Source organism: Notothenia coriiceps, unplaced genomic scaffold, assembly GCF_000735185.1.
Source record: "Notothenia coriiceps isolate Sejong01 unplaced genomic scaffold, NC01 NC01_scaffold00012896, whole genome shotgun sequence".
NCBI classification, from domain to species: domain Eukaryota; kingdom Metazoa; phylum Chordata; class Actinopteri; order Perciformes; family Nototheniidae; genus Notothenia; species Notothenia coriiceps.
The window spans coordinates 22,128-45,644 of NW_011345597.1; the positions used below are offsets into that span (position 1 = coordinate 22,128).

At 42.0% G+C, this 23,517-nt stretch overlaps 2 protein-coding genes across 4 annotated transcripts in view; one reads left to right on the forward strand and one right to left on the reverse strand.

Annotated features, from left to right (window-relative positions):
* On the reverse strand, positions 1 to 10,701 carry LOC104947634 (density-regulated protein). 3 transcript variants are annotated; one of them, XR_798586.1, is made up of 9 exons: positions 10,131 to 10,701; positions 8,866 to 8,975; positions 7,990 to 8,009; positions 7,779 to 7,863; positions 7,282 to 7,371; positions 6,596 to 6,712; positions 6,364 to 6,503; positions 2,163 to 2,274; positions 1,967 to 2,046 (listed from the first exon to the last, which is right to left on the reverse strand). XR_798586.1 is itself a non-coding variant. In XM_010773680.1 (8 exons), exons 2-8 carry the CDS (start codon positions 8,963 to 8,965, stop codon positions 2,230 to 2,232), a joined length of 597 nt encoding a protein of 198 aa, XP_010771982.1. In that variant the 5' UTR covers positions 8,966 to 8,975; positions 10,131 to 10,701; the 3' UTR covers positions 1,963 to 2,229. The 3 variants fall into 3 exon arrangements, 2 of the variants coding, with proteins under 2 accessions (XP_010771981.1, XP_010771982.1); XM_010773680.1 differs by having other exon boundaries at positions 1,963 to 2,274; XM_010773679.1 differs by lacking the exons at positions 6,364 to 6,503; positions 6,596 to 6,712; positions 7,282 to 7,371; ... (2 more) ...; positions 8,866 to 8,975; positions 10,131 to 10,701 and having other exon boundaries at positions 1 to 2,046; positions 2,163 to 2,175.
* ccdc62 (coiled-coil domain containing 62) overlaps positions 10,701 to 23,517 on the forward strand; it is a 15,920-nt gene continuing 3,103 nt past the window's right edge. Inside the window, exons 1-9 of the mRNA XM_010773678.1 lie at positions 10,701 to 10,793; positions 11,005 to 11,045; positions 11,127 to 11,240; positions 11,868 to 12,060; positions 12,440 to 12,594; positions 12,784 to 12,885; positions 13,013 to 13,184; positions 13,292 to 13,393; positions 14,040 to 14,128. Coding sequence (XP_010771980.1) covers positions 11,184 to 11,240; positions 11,868 to 12,060; positions 12,440 to 12,594; positions 12,784 to 12,885; positions 13,013 to 13,184; positions 13,292 to 13,393; positions 14,040 to 14,128 — 870 coding nt within the window. The 5' untranslated portion in view covers positions 10,701 to 10,793; positions 11,005 to 11,045; positions 11,127 to 11,183. The remainder of the gene's footprint in view (positions 10,794 to 11,004; positions 11,046 to 11,126; positions 11,241 to 11,867; positions 12,061 to 12,439; positions 12,595 to 12,783; positions 12,886 to 13,012; positions 13,185 to 13,291; positions 13,394 to 14,039; positions 14,129 to 23,517) is intronic.

Below are 23,517 nucleotides of genomic sequence, written 5' to 3' on the forward strand. Positions count from 1 at the left end.
TCTGTATAAGTAGTACTTTTCAATTTTGCCCATACAGATTAAAAACCCTTTGAAAACATGACTTTTACTTGTAACAGGGAATTCCCAAAATTTGGTATCACCACTTTTACTTTCATCCAAACTTCCCTCTGGCTGTATAACTGATTTGTATTGCAAATATTACTTTATTGTGCGGCTAATAATCAGTGTCATGCAATTGACATTATTATATGAACTACCTTACCAAGAAAATGTGCATACACATATATCCATATTTACAAGAATTAGCATGGCATATTTGACTAGATCACATTGCATTAAACATTGTTTTCTTAATCGCTCATGATACATTTTATTAATACATACTTTTGAGGATTTTTGGTAACCCTATACCAACAGCATTAAGACTTATATATTTTTTGTTTGAGCAATTATGTTTTTCACAACATCAGCAAAACCTCATCTCTACATGTAATTCTATCAGTAGGCAGGAATCTAACATGCATTTTGCATTAATTAGACTTCCCCTGCTATGTGAGCAGGGAAAACAAACACACCGGCTTTAAATCCTACTATTATCAACAGTGGAAACGTTGTTCTGAGTTGAATCCGTCTGATCTTTATTTTCCTCCTTCCTTCGCAGCAGTTTATTCAGGAGCTTATCGAAGGTGCCACTGAAGGCAGGGCTCGAGAAATAATACACCACAGGGTTGAGGACGCTGTTGAAGTATGTGAAACACACCGATGTGTAAAATGCCAGGTTGGCCTCTTCAAAGTATTTGCATTCATTGTGCCATGCCTTGAGGATCCAGACGGCAATGCGTGATATGGTGCTGGGAAAGAAGCAGATAATAAAAATCAAGGCGACAGCCAAGATAAACTGAACGGCTCGTTTGATTTTCCCCGTCTTGTCCATAGTCCTGACTCTTAACTGCCACGTAATTCTGACGGAGCAGAAAGCGACGATTATAGTCGGCAGGAAGAACTGGGACACGTAGAAAGTGTTGTGCCAAGTGGAGAGGGGACTGAAGCCCATGCAGATGTTGAAACTCTCACACTGGGTATGGTTTCCATTGTAGAAGAAGTGCTCATTCGCAAGAAGATACCCAGTGGCAAGAAAAATCAGAGCCCAGAGAGCGAGGGAGACCCAGAGAGCGTAGCCGAGACCCATCCGGTTGATCCGGTTCATTGGGTGGACAATATTGAAGTAACGGTCAACAGCTACAGCGGTGAGGAAGAAGATCCCTGCCGCACGGTTGGCTGCCAGCAGAAAGAGCAGGATGCGACACATGACATCGCCGTACAGCCAGTTCTTTCCACGCCTGTAGTAGTCGGCTCTGAAAGGCAGGCAGAACAGCACGATGGAGTCGGCAACAGCCAGGTGAGTCAGGTACACAGAGTTGGGCTTCCATGTGTCCATGTGAAAGATGAACATCCACAGTGCAACAACGTTCCCCATCAGCCCAAACATGAACTCAATAATCAGTATTGGTGGCAAAAGCTGGTCCAGGATGGGCGATTCGAAGGCGCAGCACTCAGCTGGAGGAGTGAGATTCATCTTTAAGAGTGAAGATCAACACTGACCAGCTGCTATAAACTGCTATAGTGTCAACACAGATATGCTGCACCAGGTGACTTCTTTGGTAGGGAATTATGTTTGCGCACATTCAAATGATTCTCGGACCAACATGCTAATTCACAAGTGGAGCAAACAACTGTGCACTATGTGTTATCTCCGGGGAAGTGCTATTGACCCAGAGGAGCTTGGAAACAACTGTAAATGTTATCCGTCTGGGGAGCGTGGCTTCATTATAAAACTATTATGTAGGGGCGAAGGCTTCCTCATGGGGAGGCTGTAGGATGCGTACAAAACAATTAACCTGGGGGCATTTAAGTGACTCGGATAAAAGCAGGTGAACCATAAAATCCTTTTTTAATGTTTTTTAAAAATAGAAACATACCCATTGAAAATAAAGAAGAGTGTACAGACGAAGGAGACTGAAATTTATTAGCCTACAGTTTTGCTTGAGTGAAGAACAGTTGGGAGGGATTCACGTCATACCACACCTTTGGCAAACGAGAGAAAGCAGCTATTATTAACTAAAAAAATGCCAAGTGAGTGGCCAAGTCTGCAGCTTTTATGAACAGTAAATAAAATAGGTATAAAATGACTTAATGTGTACATTTGGCCAGGTTGTTGTTACAGGTCACATCCGTTTCAGTAAAAGTGCATATTTGGTCTTCACTTCTTCACTTCTTCACTTCACCCAGGTCTTCAATACTTTCATCATCCACCTTCAACGGAGAGACAGAGAGGGAAATTAACATTTGTGCTTTTTGTTTGTCACTTCAGAGCACATTGTTGAATGGTAAGAAATGATTGGAAATTGTTCCAATAGGTTTTGAACATATATCTGAGTATATTTCAAAGGTTTCTAACAGTCAACAAATCCCATGAAAAGACCAAAACCACTAAAAAAAGAAAAGATCTTATAAAACAAGTTGTGTGTGTATCAAAGGCTGATATATGTTGGTCCTATTTGCATAGAGCTCCATTGTTGTTTATTACCAGGAATACAACCATTTAATTTATTTTGACTCACCTCCGCAAACACGTCATGCAAAATTTGACTCATCCAACCGCTGAAAATAGCCCCAAACCAACCCTCCATTTCCTCCTGTTAGTCTGATAAAAACTAAAGTAACCAGCTATTTTAGAAAAAGTACCGAGCCACCAATTAAAAATGAACCTCTGTATTTGTGGCTCATTTTTAAAGAATAACTTCTTCAGAAGGAAACAAAGGGCATGGAACTGACAAAATAGGTTATGAAATAACACATTGATAGGTTGTGTTTGTCTGAAATCACAATAAGATTAAACTATATATTGTGGTGACCACCTATTAATACACTGGGACATAATTCATACATGGAACTACAGTTGGGGTTATTGTTCCCACACGACATGTTATTTGTTTACTATATATGTTGTGTGCCCTCCTGACTTCACTCTCTTCTTCCCGGACTGCAACCGGACAACAGCTCTTAAATAAAGTACCTTTTTGCACCTTCCTTGCACCGCCTCTGACTCCCCATCTCTCGGCACTACAATATAGATATTAAACTACCCCTTAATCATTTATTGTTTGGGTAGCCTATTGGTAAGGTCTCTCCTTCTCTTTCAAAACCATCAGGATCGATTTTTATGAGCAAAATACAATTTAAGAAACATAAATACTAGGGCCGGGACTTTAACGCGTTAATTAAGATTAATTAATTACACAAAAATTAACGCATTTTAATCGCACTTATTTTTGCACCGCGGAACGTTTCTCACTGGATGAGTTTCAGGGGTACCGACTATACTGGAGCACCAACTAACGTTCATTACTTCAGACAACAACAAACCACAGTGAACAATAGTCAAACGTGAACGAAGAAGCTGATGAGACCGCTTTGGTTGGCCCCGTGGATGGGACATTTTGTTTTAAAAAACGGACGGAGGGAAGAGTCGATAAGAGCACAGTTGTTTGCAAATTATGCAAAAAGGAATTCGCATATCACCGCAGCACATCAAGCCTCAAGTATCACCTCAATGCAAAACATATAGCAGCTAGCGTGGAAGCTAGCGCGGACGTTAGCCCGACTCGGAATACAAGGACCCACACCCAATTCGCGTTGATCAAACAGTGGCCTATGCAACAGAGAGATTTTATTTTTCATCAGGATATTGAAAGAATATTATTTTATTTTAAATGGTACACTTTATGTTGAACTATTTATTACGTTGTTGGTGCAACTGGCACTTTATGTTGAACTGTTTATTGTTTTGGCCAAGGTTATTGAGAGAGTTGGACTGAAATTGATTAGATTTTTTAAATCAACTGTTGGTAAATCAACAAAGTCTGTTATGGCCTCTGAAGCAACAGAGAGATGTTTTCTAATAGTCAGGGTTTCCAATGTTCTGAATGTACTTGAAAGTATTGTGTTATACTTCAAAAACAAAGTGTTATAGTTTACAGAAGGTCTACCTACCTATAGGCTACCTGAATCTCTGAAATGTACTNAAACAAAGGGCATGGAACTGACAAAATAGGTTATGAAATAACACATTGATAGGTTGTGTTTGTCTGAAATCACAATAAGATTAAACTATATATTGTGGTGACCACCTATTAATACACTGGGACATAATTCATACATGGAACTACAGTTGGGGTTATTGTTCCCACACGACATGTTATTTGTTTACTATATATGTTGTGTGCCCTCCTGACTTCACTCTCTTCTTCCCGGACTGCAACCGGACAACAGCTCTTAAATAAAGTACCTTTTTGCACCTTCCTTGCACCGCCTCTGACTCCCCATCTCTCGGCACTACAATATAGATATTAAACTACCCCTTAATCATTTATTGTTTGGGTAGCCTATTGGTAAGGTCTCTCCTTCTCTTTCAGAACCATCAGGATCGATTTTTATGAGCAAAATACAATTTAAGAAACATAAATACACATCACATTAACCACTACACTATGGGTGTTTCTCAATCTCGAGTACGCTTGCTTGGTAGCACATGTCTTCCGAGCGTCTTGCTTCAGAAGCGAGGCAAGAATACTTCCTGGCATTCGGAAAACAAAGAGTGGAACAGGCTCGCAAGTGTGCAGGTGTGCGTCACATGAGAAGCCCCGCCTTACATTTTCCGCCACAGATTTGGGGAAATTGGTCCTTGCGCAAAGCATTGTGGGGATTTTAAGACCGCGGAGTCCACACATGTGCAGCCTTGAAATTTCTCCAAACGAAGTACGCCGGGCTCGGTAGAATTCCAAGTATGCTGGACATTGGAACAGTCCTTCGGCGGCACTCGATGACGTAGCATCCTTGAAATAGTGGCTCTGGAGGAGCCTTCTTCGACATTGAGAAACACCCTCTGACTGTGTGGCCTAGATAAAACAGGATACATCTGCTGCATTTTTAATTGTCCATGTTGCTTTAGGCCAGTGGTTCTCAAAGTGGGGGGCGCGCCCCCCCAGGGGGGCGCAGAGGCATGACAGGGGGGGCGCGAGAGACCAGNTCTCAGGTACCGGAGATCGTTGTTGTTAGCTTCTGGTGCTAGCGAGCTACGCTAACGGATATAGGAGTTTTTTCAACAACAAAGTGGAGGAGAGTCCTCTCCTGTCAGAATGAGAGACTCAGTGAGCTAAAGGACTCTCAGTGTTATCTCAGTGGGTCTCAAAAGTTTTGGTCACCATTAATGTAAACAATTATTTCCGAGGCCCCACGTTTATATGATCATTATAGTTATAAAAAAATAAGAGAATAAATTAAAAACAGGTATGAAATACTATGACATTAAAAAAAGAATAACGTTAAAAAGGGAGTGATTTGTAAAATATCCATAAAGAAAAAGTAAATCTGTTTACAGTTCTGTTTCAAATGGGTGTTGAGAGATGTATCCATAGATCTCTTCATGTTGCTCTCAAAGTGCACCAGATTGATGCTTTTAACTTCAATATTTAAAAATCTTCCCAGGGGAGCTTGCCCCCTGACCCCCCTATGTGAGGTCCACACACCACCTATAAAAATAACACTTTACCCCTGCTTACACCTATATGCCGTGAGCTGATTATCGAGCCTTCATTGTAACAGTCGCGGGTACACTGTGTGTGTGTGTGTGGGGATTGTTGCAGTAGAACATTCCACTGTAGCGACCAGTACATTAATGGGAAACCCTAAATGTTTGAGCACCCTCTATGAAACGTCAAGCTACCCCACAGCACCCCCAAAATAGAATCTCTGGCGCTGCCACTGAGCCTGACTATTTGTGTTGGGGGGGGCCCGACTTTATTTTTCTCCAAAGGGGGGGCCTGACAGAAAAAGTTTGAGAACCACTGCTTTAGGCTCAGTTGTGTTAATTCTACACAAGACGGCCCTCACGCTGAAATACATTTGAGATGCAATCTGGTTCAACTGTCATATCGTTTTGTCATAAAATAAAATGTACACAGAATACACTGATTCTGTGCTTTACATGCATTTATATTTCTCAACCCATACAGTAGACGGCTGATGTGCCTGCAGTTGGATATTTTAACAAGCTAGCAGTTTAAACTGTCCTTTTTTAAATTAAATTGTGAGTATTAGGACTGATTTGAGACACTTTTCCCAGTAATCCATCCAAACCCCTCGTCTCCTCATGCCAACTATCTTAAAATGGATTAAATGACTGTGAAAATACAGAGAGTTTAAACTCAGGGCAAAATTACTCATTTACAGCTCCGCATTATCCACCTAAAATTAAACCGAGGGCAAAGGGGAATCAAGTACATGAACAAACAAAGAGGAATATCTTGGCAGGATGAACCATTTAGATTTCAGACAGCTCACCTCAGGCCACTTCTCTTGAATCACGTCGATTATGTCGTCTGTAAAGTCTCCCTGAATGATTATTTCATCCTCTGCTGTCACTGAGGCACCACAAGAGAATTTCTGGGCAAAGAATCGCTGAGCCTCTTTGAGTTCAATGTCTGCAAGAGTCAACACAAGTCATATGTTAAGATTCAAGCAAAAAGAGAATCAGGCGATGTTGAGCAGGACAAAAACACAACAAATATCTTACCAAATGTTGCCATGCCGCACACTCTTGTGACATATTTCTTCTTGGCTCTTGGGATTTTTGCTATTGTGATTTTCTGAGGCATAGTCTTCTTTTTCTGTTTGATCTGGCCTCTTCCACCTTAAGAAGAGTAGAAACAAAATAGTTGTTCCTTTTGTTTGGCTTTAACTTATAAAACTCCACACAACCTGGGATGTTGAGTATAATCATAATAGAAAGCACAATAAACCAACAAAGCTACATATTAAAATCCTGAGCATAATAAAGTTAAGATTCTTAATCTTTTCACTAAGTTCAGGGAGGCTGTGGCGGCGGCGCAGTGGACTAGTGCGTTGGTGTTCGTGATCAGGGGAGCACAGGTTCAAACCCTACTGCAGTCAGCATGTCGTTGTGTCCCTGGGCAAGACCCTTCACCCCAAATTGCTCCAGTGGGGATTGCCCACAGTATTGAGTATGTCAGTCGCTTTGGATAAAAGCGTCTAACAAGTAACATGTAATGAAGTCAAACACAGTTTTTGATACTATAATATTCAAATTGTCTTCACGTGCTCAAGAACACAACAAAAAATGATGCATGCCAGGTAACCAAATCTAGCAGAACTGAACGAGGCAGGTTAATCATGAAAACTCTATGTATTGACACAAACACCCAATAAAAAGCCTAATAGAAAATGCCTCTGACATTATACCTCTCTTCTGTTTCTTTTTCTCCTCCTCCTCGCCTCCAGGGGGAGAGTCTCCAGTGCCAACTTCCTGCAGGGGAGCATTCGATGCCGGGCCTAAAGTGCAGAAGGACAATAGGAAGACATTAAAACCAATCCTGCAATAAAACCATATAGCTACACCTGAATATTCTAGTAAAAGGCTAGCCCGGCTGCTAAACATGGTAACCATAACAGTATGTTTTTTTTTTTTAAGTTTGACGTCAGTACAGCACTTAAGACGATAAGTGTATATATATTGCCCAGCTATAACGTGGTAAACACATATCACATCATGTGACGATTCCGAAATGTTGACATAATGTCCCCATCCACACTATTTAACAATGCATTAATAATGAATCCATCAAATCTATACTGCCCATATATTTTTTTCAGGTGACAACTTTTTAAGATTCAGCATGCAGACGTAGGGTGATTTAAAGAAAAACAATTTTGGTTCAAATCTGAAATGGCTCACTCACCTACTGTCATCCTGGCAAACACATCTGGGAAGTTCTTCTCAAGCCATTGCCTACATTTGGCTGGCTCGGGCATGTACTCACAGTACTGCAGACACAACAGTGTAGATTCAATAAGTTAGAGAATGACCTAAATATAGTTTCACTTCAAATTAAGACTGTATGCATGAACAAAAGTTATATATCCGTTTTTTGTTTGTGAATTCAAACTTACCTCTGTAGGCAGAGAGCACACTGCAAAGAAACAAAAAAAGAAAGACTGTCACATTTTGAAATCTTACATACAAACATCTTGTAAAGATAAAATAACAAAAGCCTTTATTGATCCCATTGGGTAAAATTCAGATGTGGTAGCAGCACAAAGACAGGAAACAGTACTGATGGAAAGAGAAGTAAAAATAACACAATAACAGATTTAAACAACTAAAATAAAAACATAAGGATGCAAAAGAAATTGAAGTAGCAAGCATAAGGCAAGAATAATAACACTAGTAGTGTTTATTGTAGATGGGGCCCCTATAAGCCTCGCAATTCTGCCACCAGGTAGATCTCCCAGGGTAAATGAAAGCTCTTTTTAAATGGCATAAAGGAAAAGTTTCATCCTCTGGGTGTACAGAACCACAAGAGAATAGCTCCTTTGTAGCTACTGCAGTATCCCCAGTCACCAAAGAGTATCACTATAACCTCTTAGCAGTCCACAGTAATGGAAATGGCAGAACAACTGAAGTAACTTTCATATACAAAATGCAATGTGACGTAGTCTTTATGAGAGTGGCTCTGACAATAATGCCATTTGGAAATGCTCTGGGGGACAGGGTAGTCTATTGCCCCTTGAAAGACAACATTTAATAGGCATATGACATGGTGTGCTTGGTAGTGACTGTAGTAAATATGTAAACAGTGTACCCCAGAATAATATATATTGTGAATAAGTAATTCTACTGAAAGCAATCTGTATTAATATAGAATGTATTTAAATAGAGTATGTAATTTAGCAAGAAGGTAAAACATAATATAGTATGATATCATATAGTGTGGTAAAGTATAGTATGGGAATAAGACAAACTGAGTAAAACGTTATATACTGTACCTCCACAGTAAAGAACTTTCAGTGGATATTTTGAATTAGAACTATAAGTATAATCTGGTTTGCTTTCCAAAGAACCGGATTCCATCTCAGTAGTAGCCATCACAACGTATCTGGATAGAAGACAGAAATGGAGAAAACATAAAATAAACAAGGAAAATATAAATCTTGGTGTGAATCAGACTATAAAATAAAGTTTTCACTCTTCATTCAAACCCAACAACAAGTGATAAAATGTGTTATCAGACTCTGCTGTAGGCAGTAGTTAAATGTAACTAAGGAGTACACAAGTACAATGTTGAGGTACTTGTACTACTACTTTACATTATTAATTATATCTATTGCTACATTAAACATTTCACTGGCGAATATTGAACTTTTGACTCCTACATTTAACTGATTACTATAGTTAATAGTTATGATACAGATTCAGAATAATACAACATAAACAAATATATTATGACGTATTATTAAAGAGTAAATAGAGTAGTGAAACTCCATCTTTGCCAGCTTAGACATTAAAGACGCTTACATATAAATGCATAAACAATTACATTCGTATAGAATAATATTTTGCAGAATGATTTATTCTACTTTTGGCACTTTAGCTACATGTTGATGCCAACACTAGTATACCTAGAATTAAGGTAAAATCGGAATGCATGATATTTCCCTTCAAACTGTATTATCACTATTGGATATTACTACCATATTTAAGTAAAATATATTTTCTGTTGGCACGAGTGAACAAGGCTCCTGCCAATATTTCATCATGCTAGCCTGCCCAAATCACAGATCAGTAACATGAGCAGCAGCAAGCTAGCCAACAGCATGACACAGGCGTATGTGAACTGAAATAGATGGCAGGTCAGTCACAAGGGGGCTAATTTAATACACAAAAATCAGCAGCGAAATAAATAGTAGGTTTGATAGCATCGTAGCAGTCATCAGAATTACTAGCGTTAGCTGGCTAACACATGCGGCTGATTTAATAAATACACCAATTAGCTAAACTACGTGTAAAGTATATTATTTACTTGTGCCGTGGACACTATGATCATATAGACAGACTGTACTTTTCTGTTAAAATATACGCTAATTTAGTTTGAGAGGTTTCATTCATCAGGTACCGTTGACTTACCCAGCTGTCACCGTCAGCACCAGTTTAATGGGGCTTTAGCTTAGCATGCTAAATGAGCTAACGCTAACTTGCCAGGTTCTGCTATTCAATAACATAATACAAATAAAAGATATGTCGAGTTACTTACCCTGTGAAATATCCTCTTAAAACTGATGTCTGTTCAGTAAATCCACTTGCATTATTAACGGTAGTTTGACTCTTAGAAAACCATTCTTATTGAATAAGGTGTAGTTGGCGTACTTTGAGCACGCCTAGTAGCGGTTCTTGTTTTTTTTAGTTGTTGAAGTGGCTGCTGGTTCGCAGCGTTGATGCGCCACAGCGCATCCTGGTGGCCGGAGGACGAATTTACTCAACTGTTTTTATAAAATGTCTAAACAAGTAAAATTAAAACGATTCCACTCCAAATAAAACTGTTCCAGTACAGTGTTTACTTTTATCATTAACGTTTTTAAATTAAGTGAAAATATTTAGTAAAAATACTGCGGGATGTACGTTGGCATGACGTAATCGTCGTTGTTTTCCCAGTTCGATCATTTACGTTCAAAAGTAAAAAGAAGCTAACGTTAGCTAGTTAGCAATTTCAGTTTTTTAGAGACACTTTTATATTCAACCAACGATACTTGAATACGTTTTGGAGATAAATGCTATAGAATATAAGCGTGTAACTTGTTTAGCCTATGTTGCTGACTATAAGTTAACTTTGGTCGTTCTATCGTTAGCCTTACTAACTTAAGCCAGCTGGCATGCTCCTCAGAAGATGCCCAGTACAAGCTCTACAACATCAATGAAGGTAACATAATACGAGTTGCTGAAATATTAGTGGATGTAACTGTTGTAGATGGACGAAGGGAAAGTAAATGGAAGAGCTTCAGCATGTTTCCCCTGGTCAAATGGTAAACAATAACTCTATCATTTTCTTTAGCAACAATAATCACATGTGTCTTTTATTCGAAATGAATGACAGGAAATGTCAATTATCCAACATCCACTTTAACTTGCAGATACTTCAGCTGAGCTCTGGCACAGCACACCAGTTAAAAAGGTGACATTTCTGTTGAATCCACTTAAGAAATAAATGCATTCTTATTGTCTGATTGTGATGTGTGTACGTGCTACTTTTCAGATAAATGGTGGTGATTCTCTGGATGCCATCCCACTCTCTGTCTCTAGCAGCTTCAAGATGGACAGCACAGCAAAACAGTGGGCCACACTAACACCTCCTATACCAGCAGCAGAGGTGGGAGAAGTACTCAGATCTTGTACTTGAGTAAAAGTAGGAGTACTAGAGTGTAGGAATATTCTGTTACTCAAGTAAAAGTACAAAAGTATAAGCATCAAATGTACTTAAAGTACCAATATAGATTATTTGTTTAGATTATAATTATTGATGCATTAATGTGTTTATCAAAGTTTGCAAAGGTGCAGTTAGGTTTAATTACTTTGTATACTGTAAGGTAGTTTGTGAATTGACTATAGCTGTAACTAAACTCTTATTTAAGTGTTGTTTATATTTCAAATCATTAATCCAAATCTGTAAAGTAACTAAAGGTACAAAATAAAATCTGAATTGTAGTGGAGTTGAAGTAAAAAGTAGCATAGAATTGAAATACTCAAGTAAAATACAATTATCTCAAATTGTACTTAAGTGCAGTACTTGAGTAAATCTACTTAGTTACTTTACACCTCTGACCAGCAGACACCCTCTGCCCACCCAGCTCACAGAAAACTGTAGTGAGATTTTTAGGAGCTGTGATTTGACTGTTTACAGTGTAGATTGTGCATTGTTACTCAGACACATACTCTAAAGTGGGCTTTATTATGGTGACATTAGCTTGATGTGTCTTCCTGTGTGCTTTTGGAAAAGTTTCCTGTGAATGACCCGAGTGGCTGCACCATCCAGAGGCAGAGGAGGGAGCTCCAGCTGCTGATGGCGGAGCTGAAGGACAGGGAAGGGGAGCTGAACACTATGGCTGCCTCCCATCAGAAGCATCTTCTTGCCTGGGAACAAGACCGGCAGAGGGTGCTCGCCTTGGAGCAAAGGTGTGCCCGTTTCGAAGGTGAGGACACAGAGATCTTCCTTGATTTAATACACATCCAGCCCTTGGTTGCTATTTCTGGCTTCAATGTTTTTGCATCAAAACTGCAAATTATGCTCAAGATAACACATTTCTCTGTTTATTTGTTGCAACTAAAAAACATTTTCATAATCAATTTCCCAGAGCCTGACTTCAAATTCCGTGTTTTATCCGACCAACCATTTCAAAATCAAAGCTCTTCAATTTAATATTATTTTTATCATCAAAATTGTTGCAAGTTGGTTTTGTTTCTAGTAACTTCATAAATCAGCCTCACATTCATTCTCAAGCCCAAGATGTGTTGATGCGACTGGTGGGTAGCCCCACATTATGAAAGTGATTTTTTGTTTTGTTTGTGCAGATGTGTTGCAGAAGCGTAACGAGGTGATCAGAGTCCTGACTAAGCGTGTGTGGGTGGTGGAAACCAGAGAGGAGGAGGTCCAGAAGGAGCTCAGCTTAGCCAAACAGAATCTCTGTGAGCAGCAGAACATCAGCCAAAAATATCAAGACTTTGAGGTACAAGTTATTTGCTAATACACACTTATATCCTCTATATAAACATCTGCTTACATCTTAAGGCAGACAAATAGCACCAGGATTGCTACCAATGCCATATATCAAATCTCCTTTATCAAAGTTATTATATTTCTGCCTTGGGACTTAGTATCTCTGCTTTTAGGTGTAATTGTATGTGGTTTCTCTTAGGAGAAGAACCAGAGTCTGAACTCCACTGTCATGGCTCTGTCCACTAAAGTAGGCTCTCTGCAGGTCAGGGAGGAAGAACTGAGCTCCATGCTCAAACTCAAGGTACAGTATATATAGTATTACAAAATGTTGTTTCCATGAATACTGATTATGATTAATTTAAATTGTATCAGTGTCTGATTTTTTTATGTTCTGCTAGTTGGTTAATATTATTTTTTCCCCACATCAGGAGAAAGATGTAGTTGAGGCCTCTGGTCATGTGGTGGACCTCACAGCGAGGCGAAGAGATCTGGAGACGTCGCTAACGGAGAGTTGCTCCCGAGAGAGCAAACTCCAGAGAGACTCAGAGGAAAACAAACGTCGCTGCAAAGAGGCCAGGCATGAGATCACACACCTTAAAGGTACATCAATACAAAAAACTGATGCTTTTATTTTTTGTTGATTGACTAATTCCTTAAGTGTCTCATAATTTCAGCTATTCATGTATTATTTGCCCCTGTGTTTGTAGAGGATCTGCAGCAGCAGGTCACACAGAGCAGCACTCAGAGGGAAGAGGTCATCCGTCTGAAGCAGGAGCTCCAGCTGCTGCACAGAGATGTGGCCTTGTCAGGTACAATAATCTGCAGCACTCCACATCCATCCTCTTCCTATCAATGATTCAAAGCTATTTATTTGGTAAAAATATTAAGATATATTGTCTTTGTCGTCTTAATCTGTTTCTGGATTTTATTTATCAATTTTCTGTTTTTATTTCTTAAGAATTTAAATCCATTGCACATTTGTTTTTATATTGCGATATTTATTGCTGTTATTTGACTGATAGCATTTTCTTTTTGATGTTACGTGTTTTCAGGTTCTTGAAATCTTGAAAAAATCATTATAATGAATTATTCAAGTGCTGTAGCTAAGAATTGTTTGTATTATCAATACATCTATTTATTACTTTTTCTTTTAATAATATAACAACAGTAAAAACATTATTCCTCACTGAGAAGCCGGAGTCATGAATATTTGATTTTTGAAATGATCAGAGATGAATAATGTCTGCACTAAACCATACAATAGTTTGTGGTACAGTGAAAAGCATACTTGAGATAATGTCAACCATGTTTGGTTTAAGAGTCAAGTGAGTTACAATGTTTATAATCCCGTTTTCCCTGCAGCCTACATATCTTGATTTTAATCTGTGCAGTAGCTGTGATAAACAAATGTTCATAATGTTAATGATAATTGCAGCACTTCATGTTTGTCACCAGGTGAGGGAGACAGATGGAGAGACGAGCTGCTGGAACTGGCTCGCTCCAAACAGGAACGCACCATGTCAGAGCTGCACTGCATACGGCAGGTACCACTTAGTTTAATAACTCAGGGGGCAGAGGGCATATATAAAGGTCATAGCCAACAATAACTCTCTCTTAACTTCACAATGTGGCTTCAAGATCAGTTATGAATGAACAAAATATACTTTTATAATTACCCTTGTTAGATCACAGATTAGGCAATGCTTCTTTCCACATACCTGCTCGTCAGACTTTTGTTGACGTCAGATGAGCCTTTCTGGTTTGGCAGCATACCTCCTGCAGTCTTTAGCTCTGGGTCAATGTCGGGTCCATAACATGTTCAAACCAATTCTTAGACTGTCACAAGAATTTAATGACTTCATCATGATGGAGCGCACGCTCCCACGGTCCTCAGTAGAGAGTCTGGCCTTTTCTGTGTCGACCCCCCATGGGCAGAGCTTCCCTTCGCGGGGAGTTTTGCGGCGGGACGGGTCACCAGAGAGTACCACGGCTTTATCGCTGGGGCCCCACAGCTGATTGCACATCCCCAGTTTATGGGGGAATTTGAAGCGCATCTGCGTGTTAACGGAGTGGGATGGACAAGACGCTGAGACTGGAGGTGTTTCTCAATCGCCGAGTAAAAGCTGTTTCCGAGCCCACTTATTTCAAGCATACACGTCATCGAGTGCCGCCGAAGTACTGTTCCATGTGTCCAGGGCATACTGGAAATTCACCGAGCCCGGCGTACTTCGGTTTGGAGACATTTCGAGGCTGCATATGTGTGGACTCCGCGGTCTAAATCCCCACAATGCTTTGCGCACGGGACCATTTCCCCATTCTGTGGCGGAACAATGTAAGGCGGGCTTCTCATGTGACGCACACCTGCACACTTGCTAGCCTGTTCCACTCTTTGTTTTCCAAATGCCAGGAAGTTATTCTTGCCTCGCTTCTGAAGCAAGACGCTCGGAAGAAATGTGCTACCAGGCCAAGCGTCTCGAGATTGAGAAAACACCCATGGTTATTCACTCCAGTTTTACAGCATCCCTTCTCCGCTCACAGGCATAAGAGAGGCAAAGCTATCATCCCGAGGGGATGGTTCAGGCCTTGGAGCAAAAACAGGGAGTGTCTGCTGTGCGGCACACAAGATCCCGTATCGTTTTAAGATTCGTAATCCTCGCCTTTAAGGCCAATCCATAACCTCACTGCAACCCCCTTGCGTTTAACCATGGGGTCTAGAGCCTTCAGGCGCTCTGCACCCCGACTCTGGACTCTCTCCCACCTGACATCCGCAACACTGACTCGCTCCCCATTTCAAATCACTCCTCAAAACTATATCTCTTCACACCTCGCCATAACCACCCTGATCATTATCCATCACCATCCTCCGTTTTTATTTATTTGGTTATTTTAATTGATTTATATACTGCATTGTCTTGTTTATGGTTTCTTCATGCTGGGTGTTATCTATGTGTATCTTGTTTTTTAGTGTGTTTGTACGGCGACCTTGAGAGCCTTGAAAGGCCGCCTTATATAAAATAAATGAATTATCTATTATTTACAAGACAGATGAGTGGGGCATTATTTCCTGTTCTCCCGGTTCAGGCCATTCTGGACCTTCGCCAGTCTGAGACTGGGACTGGTGCAGCCAGGTGATTGGTTCACAACCATCGGGACCTGAAGGACGCTTACTTTCATGTCGAGATTGCTCCAAAACACAGAAAGACAGGCAGAGGTGGATCTGTTCACCAGCGCGCAACAGCCACTGGGCCCCTGCCCACGAGCCATGGCCAAAGTAAGCTGCTTTACGCCTTTCCATCCGTTGTGTCTCTTCTCCCGCTCCTGGGGAGATGTGGAAGGCGAGAACATCTGTCAATCATCCTAGTAGCCCCGGATCGCGTTGGGGCACCGTGTACGTCGCAGATGGCACAGAATAAGGTGGGCCACCTGGGTGCTTCCCCAGTTTCTGGTGGCTAGTCTCAAGAAGTCTGGTTGAATCAGTGGTTACTGACTCAGCTCAACCTCTCCAGCTTGGTCCTGAGAGGTCACAGTCTAAGACAGAGGTGGCTTGTCTGACGAGATTATTCTCATATCCAGACATAGCTAGACGGGAATCCACCACAGCCTGTTAAAGGCCAAGATGGCTGGGATTCCAATATAATCAATAATAACAATTAATAAAGTACGGTCATAGTAGGCTTGTGGATGGAATAATGGCTAATCGGGATGGTCAATCGTTAGCCGGCAGGTGTGGAACTCAGTAGATAGAGTGTTTTGACCGGACGTGATCTTACATAGCTGGACTCGGACGTGAGTGGATTGGGGACAAGTTCGCGTGATGTCGAGGAGAGAGTCAGATGGGTGTGGACTTGGGTCTGACGATTGAAGTTAGGTATTGGTTCTCTCAGAGTGCGGTATGCGCATGGGCGTGAGCGTGTGATGGATGGTTTGAAGGAAGGAATTAGAACGATTCCACCACAGCCTAGAATACGTATAGAGAAGGGGACTCTTGTGTAGAGACGGGTGGACTCTGTTGTGGTTTTGATCCAAGCTGAATCGAGTGTCGTCGGAGGAAGTGGAATAGTTTGAACTTTAATATGTAAGACGCTCCGTGAGGAGAATAAGGGTATGTGTAGATGCTTGAGTAGTGTGATAACGATACTCGCGTAGTTGTTTGTCTCGGTAACTTATTCGAGTACGCCTATTATTGTCGGCTGGTCGAGGTAGCAAGTGATATCTTCGTGGCGTTCATTGTTTCAGAACATGGGGAAGTGTGCAAATAGAGGTGCTCAGGTCTTTGGAAGAATACTGCAGTAAGTGTAGCGAAGGATAGTTGTGTTGTGTGCGGTCGCGGCAATGAGAGTCGAGCCATTAATTTTCCTCGAAGAGAACCTTGGGAACTAAATTGTGTGTGGGGGGACGGTTTTTATAGGCGTACGATGGGTTGTTCCAGAAGCTATGAATGGTGCAAGGTTGAGCATGAATACTAATCATGTTAGTTGTGTATACTACACGCTATATGTGTGAGGGTGTGTAGTGAGNAGCTTGCCGGTGGGCGTGTCTGGCGCGCAGCCAACAACCAATCAAATTAATCTCCCACCCCGGACACACAAGCACACGGTTTGATAGGATAGCGCTTGTACTGGCATATGATTTGATTGGCTGGCGCTTCCGTAGACGCTTGAAAAGTTGAAACTTTTCTCAACTTTCAGTCGCGAGCAACGGAGGCAAAGTGAAGCTAACGGAACCACAATGCAGTTCGGTCAAGCTTGACGTCACCCATTCAAAGTGAATGGGAAGCGGTTACGTAACAGGGTTCGGCTCTCAGAGCTGCCAGCATTAACAGCTGCTACGCATTGTTGCCATCCAACAAATGTCCTTATAGTTGAAATGTGAGGGCTCTGGCTCTCCAACATAACGTATGTCTCTGGCCTCCCCAACAAGCATCTCCATTCACAGTCTAACCCCTAGTTTCCACCGGGTCCGCCTGCGGCGCGTTACGGCTGCGCCGCGGTTTTGGTCCGGCCTCCTCCGGCGTCATACCCTACCGGGCGCGTTTCACGAGCGTTTCAGAAGCATTACGGAAGCGGAGGGAGGCATGCCGGCTCGCAGTTCTTGTTGATTTGGGCATATTTCCTGGACATTTGTACTTCTACAAGAAAGTAAGTAGGCTACGTAGTTAAATGGTTTATTTTTGTGTCTGTTTAAAATCGTGTTTATTGTTGTTATTTCCTATTTTGTTGTGTTGTAGACTACAGACATAATTAATAATAATTGTAATAGTCCAGTTAAAAACAACATGAATCAAAGATGGGTTGCTGTATTTTAGTGGTAAAAAAAATTAATTCATCATAATAATTATTCTATATAATTTACACACAGTGCCCGTAAACCAAAGGAGAACGCTGGCCTTTATTCTCCTACTGGAAAGACTACAGAGGAGGGATGGGGGGAGGAGAAGGAACCTGTTTTGGGGGGTGGGCCGGATGCTGTCACAGTTCCACTTCCTGCCCGACATTACCTTACGGCTGCGTCGCGTCGATCGACTTCAATCCTATTTCGAGAGGAGCCCAGCGGCGAGACGCTTCTGAGCCGTAACGCGGCGTGTCTGGTGGAATAGCACCCATTGACTAGAGTGGCCGCGATCCTTGCGGACGCCGCGGCGCAGCCGCAACGCGCCCGTTACGCGTCGCACACCGACCCGGTGGAAACTAGGGGTAAGATATTCTCTTCTACATACTAATTATCTATGACATTTGTGAATATGATATAATATAAATATTTTGTGTACATTCAGGCTTCAAGGCTGCAAGAAATACATATTTGGTTTTAAAATCGTTCTCTATTTCAATCTACTTCATGAACTGCGTTACTCACTTAATCTAACGTGTTAATTGTGAGATCCACCAAAGTTCAGTTATTGTGTTATGTTTCTTAATATCGATGAATATCATTGTTGATGGACAACATTTAAAATGACCTCACTATTTGCATCCTAGAACTTTGATTTAATTCACAAGTTGTTGCATATAACATATCCAAGAGTGATCGCTATACTTCAGTTCCCCCAACCGAGTGTGTGCCCAGCAGGCAGCAGGATGTTCCTCAGGGAAACTCCTGCATCAGGAAGGAAGCAGCATATTTTAGGAGAGTGTGGACTGTAATTATTTTAAACCTCTGCAACCTAAACATCAAGAAAACCTCTAGCACCTATACATTATTAGCTGTTCATGTTCATTTCCTCTATTTAAAAAAACCTGCTTAAATCTTTGATATTATATACTGATTTCTGAGTGATGTCACTGTAAACTTCCAATACATACTGCAATACCCTACAACTTATAACAATTAATACAGTTTACTTTGAGTCACCAGGCTACCAGTTTGACATGTTTCAGGATATTGTATTTCACTGTTATTCCATTATATTTTGCTACACTATGTATGTCTTTAATATCTAAATTAAGGGATTTTTCTGTATGAGGCTTCTTCTTTTTTTTTAAACATATATCTGTAGATTAAATATGCAATAAGATATAAGATTGAAATGCCATTTTGAGGAGGAAGCTATGGTGGCCCTGAAATACAAAACACAATTGCCAAACAGATGACAACACTGCAACTCAAATGAAAAGCAGACGGGCCAATCACAGCGTAGCAACAGCCAGCTCTGACCATATCCTGTGGAACATGGGCCCTTTCTCATTTATCTAATTCCCCTCCGAGGGGGACCGAGGAAAGAGGAGGGGAAGCAGCAGACGGTTAGAGAAATTAGAAATCCTCTCCTGAGCGGTCATTTTAAAGAGACGTCCATTAATGATGACAGGAGGCACAGCATTGTCTGATGGACAGAACTGTGTTCATGACAACTTATATTTTTACTTAAAATTCATTCACAGTGTGGTATAATGAGACAATAACAGGCTACAGATAGGGACATATTACACACACACACACACATATATATATATATATTTTAGGGCTGTCAAGAACGCAAAAAAAAATTAACCCCACTAATTATTTTTACGCGATTTAACGCATGTGTATTTTTTGTCCTCGGCCGCCCCGTAGTTTCAGAGCGCATTGAGTTTAAAATACCATCTACAAGCTGATGCTGACAGCCCCGCTCCTGCCGCCCGTTTATGGCTGACCACACTTCTATGCTCACCGGCAGGCCCGGCCTGGCCATCGGGAGGACCGGGAGGTGTATGTGTGGCGCGAGCGAGAACGCACACAGCTTACGTGTATTGTTGTTGTTAGCATCTGGTGCTAGCTAGCTGCGCTAACGGATATAAGGCTGGTTAATGAAAACAGAGGAGCGACATTTCGCCGACAACTGCGCCGAGCACTTGACTTTGTGCAGGCAGCCAGACAGTGGGACATTGTACGAAAAGTCAGCACACTCAGCACGGATAGTGCGCGCAACATTATTGCAGAGTCCAGGCAGCTCCCGTTGTCTTGAGTTGCACATAGCTCCAACGATCCATCACAGTACACACACACACACACACACACCACACACACACACCACACACACACCACACACACACACACACGACTACACACGACACACACACACACACACACACACACACACACACACACACACACACACACACACACACACACACACACACACACACAGAGAGGTTCCAGGTTGAATTGAGGCAGATTTGTAATGTTCAGAGGTTGTTGTGTTGATAATATTTGTCATTGTTGAAATGATAAACAAACATTTGCATAAAGCATATGTGTCCACTCATATGATGATAAGAGTATTACAAACTTGAAAAATATTCCTCTGGTACATTTAGAACAGATAAAAAATGTGCGAATAATTTGCGATTAATCGCGATTAACTATCGACAATCATGCGATTAATCGCGATTAAATATTTTAATCGACTGACAGCCCTAATATATTTATATAAATATATACAATTTCAGAATCAAACAAGTATGAGAGCACTCTCATAATAACGTAACACTATCAGAGACTGGGTATCTCTCCCCCCCCCCCCCCCCCNCCCCTCTCTCTGGTCGCTACAATGAGGAAATGAAATTACGGGCCAAAAGTTTTATTTACAAGTATTAAAAGTAAGCATAGGACACCAAACCAACTGAGACCTGTCTGTCCGCCGCATCTACGCACACACATACACACACTGTACAACACGCACCTATTGCTCCTAAAGCATATCATATATCAGGATACAGCCTTTGTGTATTTTATACAACTTAAGAGATGCATTCATTTTATTCAGAAAACTGATCAATTTGACTGGAAAACAAGCATACGTTCCCTGCATGAAGAGATTTTGTCATTGCCTATAGGCTTCCTAGTTTTCTAGTTTAAGGATTAATGAAGGAAGGTCAGGGTCAGCTTCAGAGAGGCATTATTTAGGGGAAAGGAATTTAATTTCTTGGCAGATGATATTTTAGCTTGGTAAACAGTGCTACAAATAATTGTCTCCTGAAATGGGAGTTCAGTTTTCCCTAAAAACGACACACCTGGAAGATCTTTTTAAAGAATCCCTTATGGAGGCTAATCACAATAAACGGACTTTTATAAATATATATATATTTGCTCTCTGGGTATTCCCTGTTTTGTGTTGGGGCTGGTTCACGGTGCAGGGAGCTTTTGTCTTTTATAATATCACCTCTAACCCCTTTACTTCTTGACGGAAATAATTTCTTTCTCCCCGAGCTTTGATCTGGGAGTTTAACAATAGGTCACCTTTAGTAGGACTAGTGATTCGATGCATGCAGAAAGGCTTTGCTACACATTATTGTCCATTCGTAGTTGGAATCCAAGGTCAGCTTCACTCTGTTGTGCAGAGGTTATTTCAAGTAGAAGCCTCTTCACATCCGCAAGCTACAATAAAATATATAATTAGATGCATTTGTGTCATGCCAGATCTCTTAAAATGCCAGCTTTTGCATTAAAAGCTTATTCATAACCTTTTGCTTGAAAACATTCAAATGTGTTTGAATTTGGATCATGGATTGGACTCTTACAAGGAGGTGCACAGAGAAGGGCAAACCTCAGCTTGCTGAAATCACACATCCACAGCTCAGCAGCGCCTGTAAACCGCGGGTTTGCTGGCAGATCCCTGCTCGCTGCCTGGCTGTGTGGAGTCTATTTTTATATAACAATACAAGAGGGATTCTTATTGTTACATGATATGCTTTTTGTGCTCATGAGATTGCTATGACTATAAAATAAATAGACAAAACCACTAATCCCAGGTTCTGATGGGTTAGATACCAACGAAGGGAATAGTCAGAAGAAAGTTTTCAGCTTGCAATACTGATGTAGCAAGGTCAGGTGCAGACACTGGAATAATACAAAGAGTTATTCATAAACAGGACATCACTCCGGCCTTGAGCTTTGGGTGAGCTCAGCTCCCACACATAGCTAGGAAGCAGCCTTATGAAGATTCCACTTTCTGTAGAAACGTTAGCGAAAACAAATGACGTATGATGGTGCCAGAGTAGGGAGGGACTTCCACAGGCCGGCCGAACGCTGATTGGAGGATCATGTTGCCAAGAGACTTTTTTTCAAAGTCTGTGCACCTACCAAAGAGAACCAAGTCTAAACCATGGTATCTCTTCAGCTTGTCTTGACCAGTCATAAATGTACGGGCAACGCCCTGTGTAATACAAATGTATGCACGCACGAGGTTCGGGGCTCTTTCTGGAAATAGTGGTTATATCTCTCACTGGCTCCGCGCTCTACTGGACTCTATGGGTACTCCCCTCGATCCTATCATGCAAGCATTCCTTCACTGGGACTTTCTAGACGTAGCTGGCCCCTGGGCGGGCCTACCTGAATGTGCGTGCATCTCACGGCATTAGAGGAGGCCTTGCCTCCTCACTGCCATCCCTTTCTCTTCAGCAAGGCAGTGAGTAACTGAGGAAGCGTCCCGGCAGAGAGAGGGGAATTCTCCGGCCAAGACGGGAGGGCGAATCCCAGCCACGTAATGTTGACAGTAGTGTGCGGGAAGCAGCTAGTGCGCATGCGCGGGTGAGAGTGATAAACCTTGCTATGCGGGTACAGGGAAATCTTTGCGGGGGGTCAGGAGGCTGCGCCCAGTGGTGCCCACCTCTGCCCCGCAGTGGGACCTGCCGCTGGTGCTCGAGGCTTTGGTCAAAGAACCATTTGAGCCTCTGGAGCTCTCCTCCCTGAAAGCACTGTCGTGGAAGACAGCATTGCTACTTGCCTTAACGTCAGCCAAAAGAGTGTCCGAGTTAACCGCTCTATCGGTTCACCCGAGTTGTTTAATGATCCGGGGTGACCAGAGCTGGACGACACTCAGACCGAACCCCTCCTTTGTGCCCAAGAGCCTAAGGTCGAGGGCTATTCAGTTTGGGGGGCTTTAATCTTCCCCCCAATAGTGGGGCGAGGGAGGCTAAATTAGACGCACGGAACAGCTGTTTGTGTGCTTCGGGGGTGGGGTAACTGGAAAAGCTCTGTCCAAGAAACGCCTGGCAGACTGGCTCCCGAAGCACACAAACAGCTGTTCCGTGCGTCTAATTTAGCCTCCCTCGCNGAAAGAGTCCTCCAGCCCCTATGGGCCCATGTGGGCGTCACGAAAAAACGTAAGCGCATTACGTCCGGGGAGGGGGTTAGATGCCCACTGACCCACACTCCCCCTCCCTCCTCACCAGTCCTGTGTTGCCCCAGCAAGCACAGACGATGAAAAGGAGCCAGACATGTCCAAGAGATACAACTTTATGAAGGGGCCTGGCGTTGACCAATGCGCCGCCGTGCATATGTCCTCCACACTCACGCCGTTAAATAAAGCTGATACAGCCATGGCTCGTGTAGAGTGTGCACGGACCCCCGTTGGGAAGGCTCTCCCCGCCTATCCGTAGGCATGTGCAATGCACTCGCAAAGCCATCCTGCCAGGCGTTTCTTGGACAGGGCTTTCCTGATCACCCCGCCCCCGAAGTA

Excerpts from the sequence above, each read along its gene's own strand:
- LOC104947634 (XM_010773679.1), bottom strand. The coding sequence starts at position 1,537 with ATGAATCTCACTCCTCCAGCTGAGTGCTGCGCCTTCGAATCGCCCATC.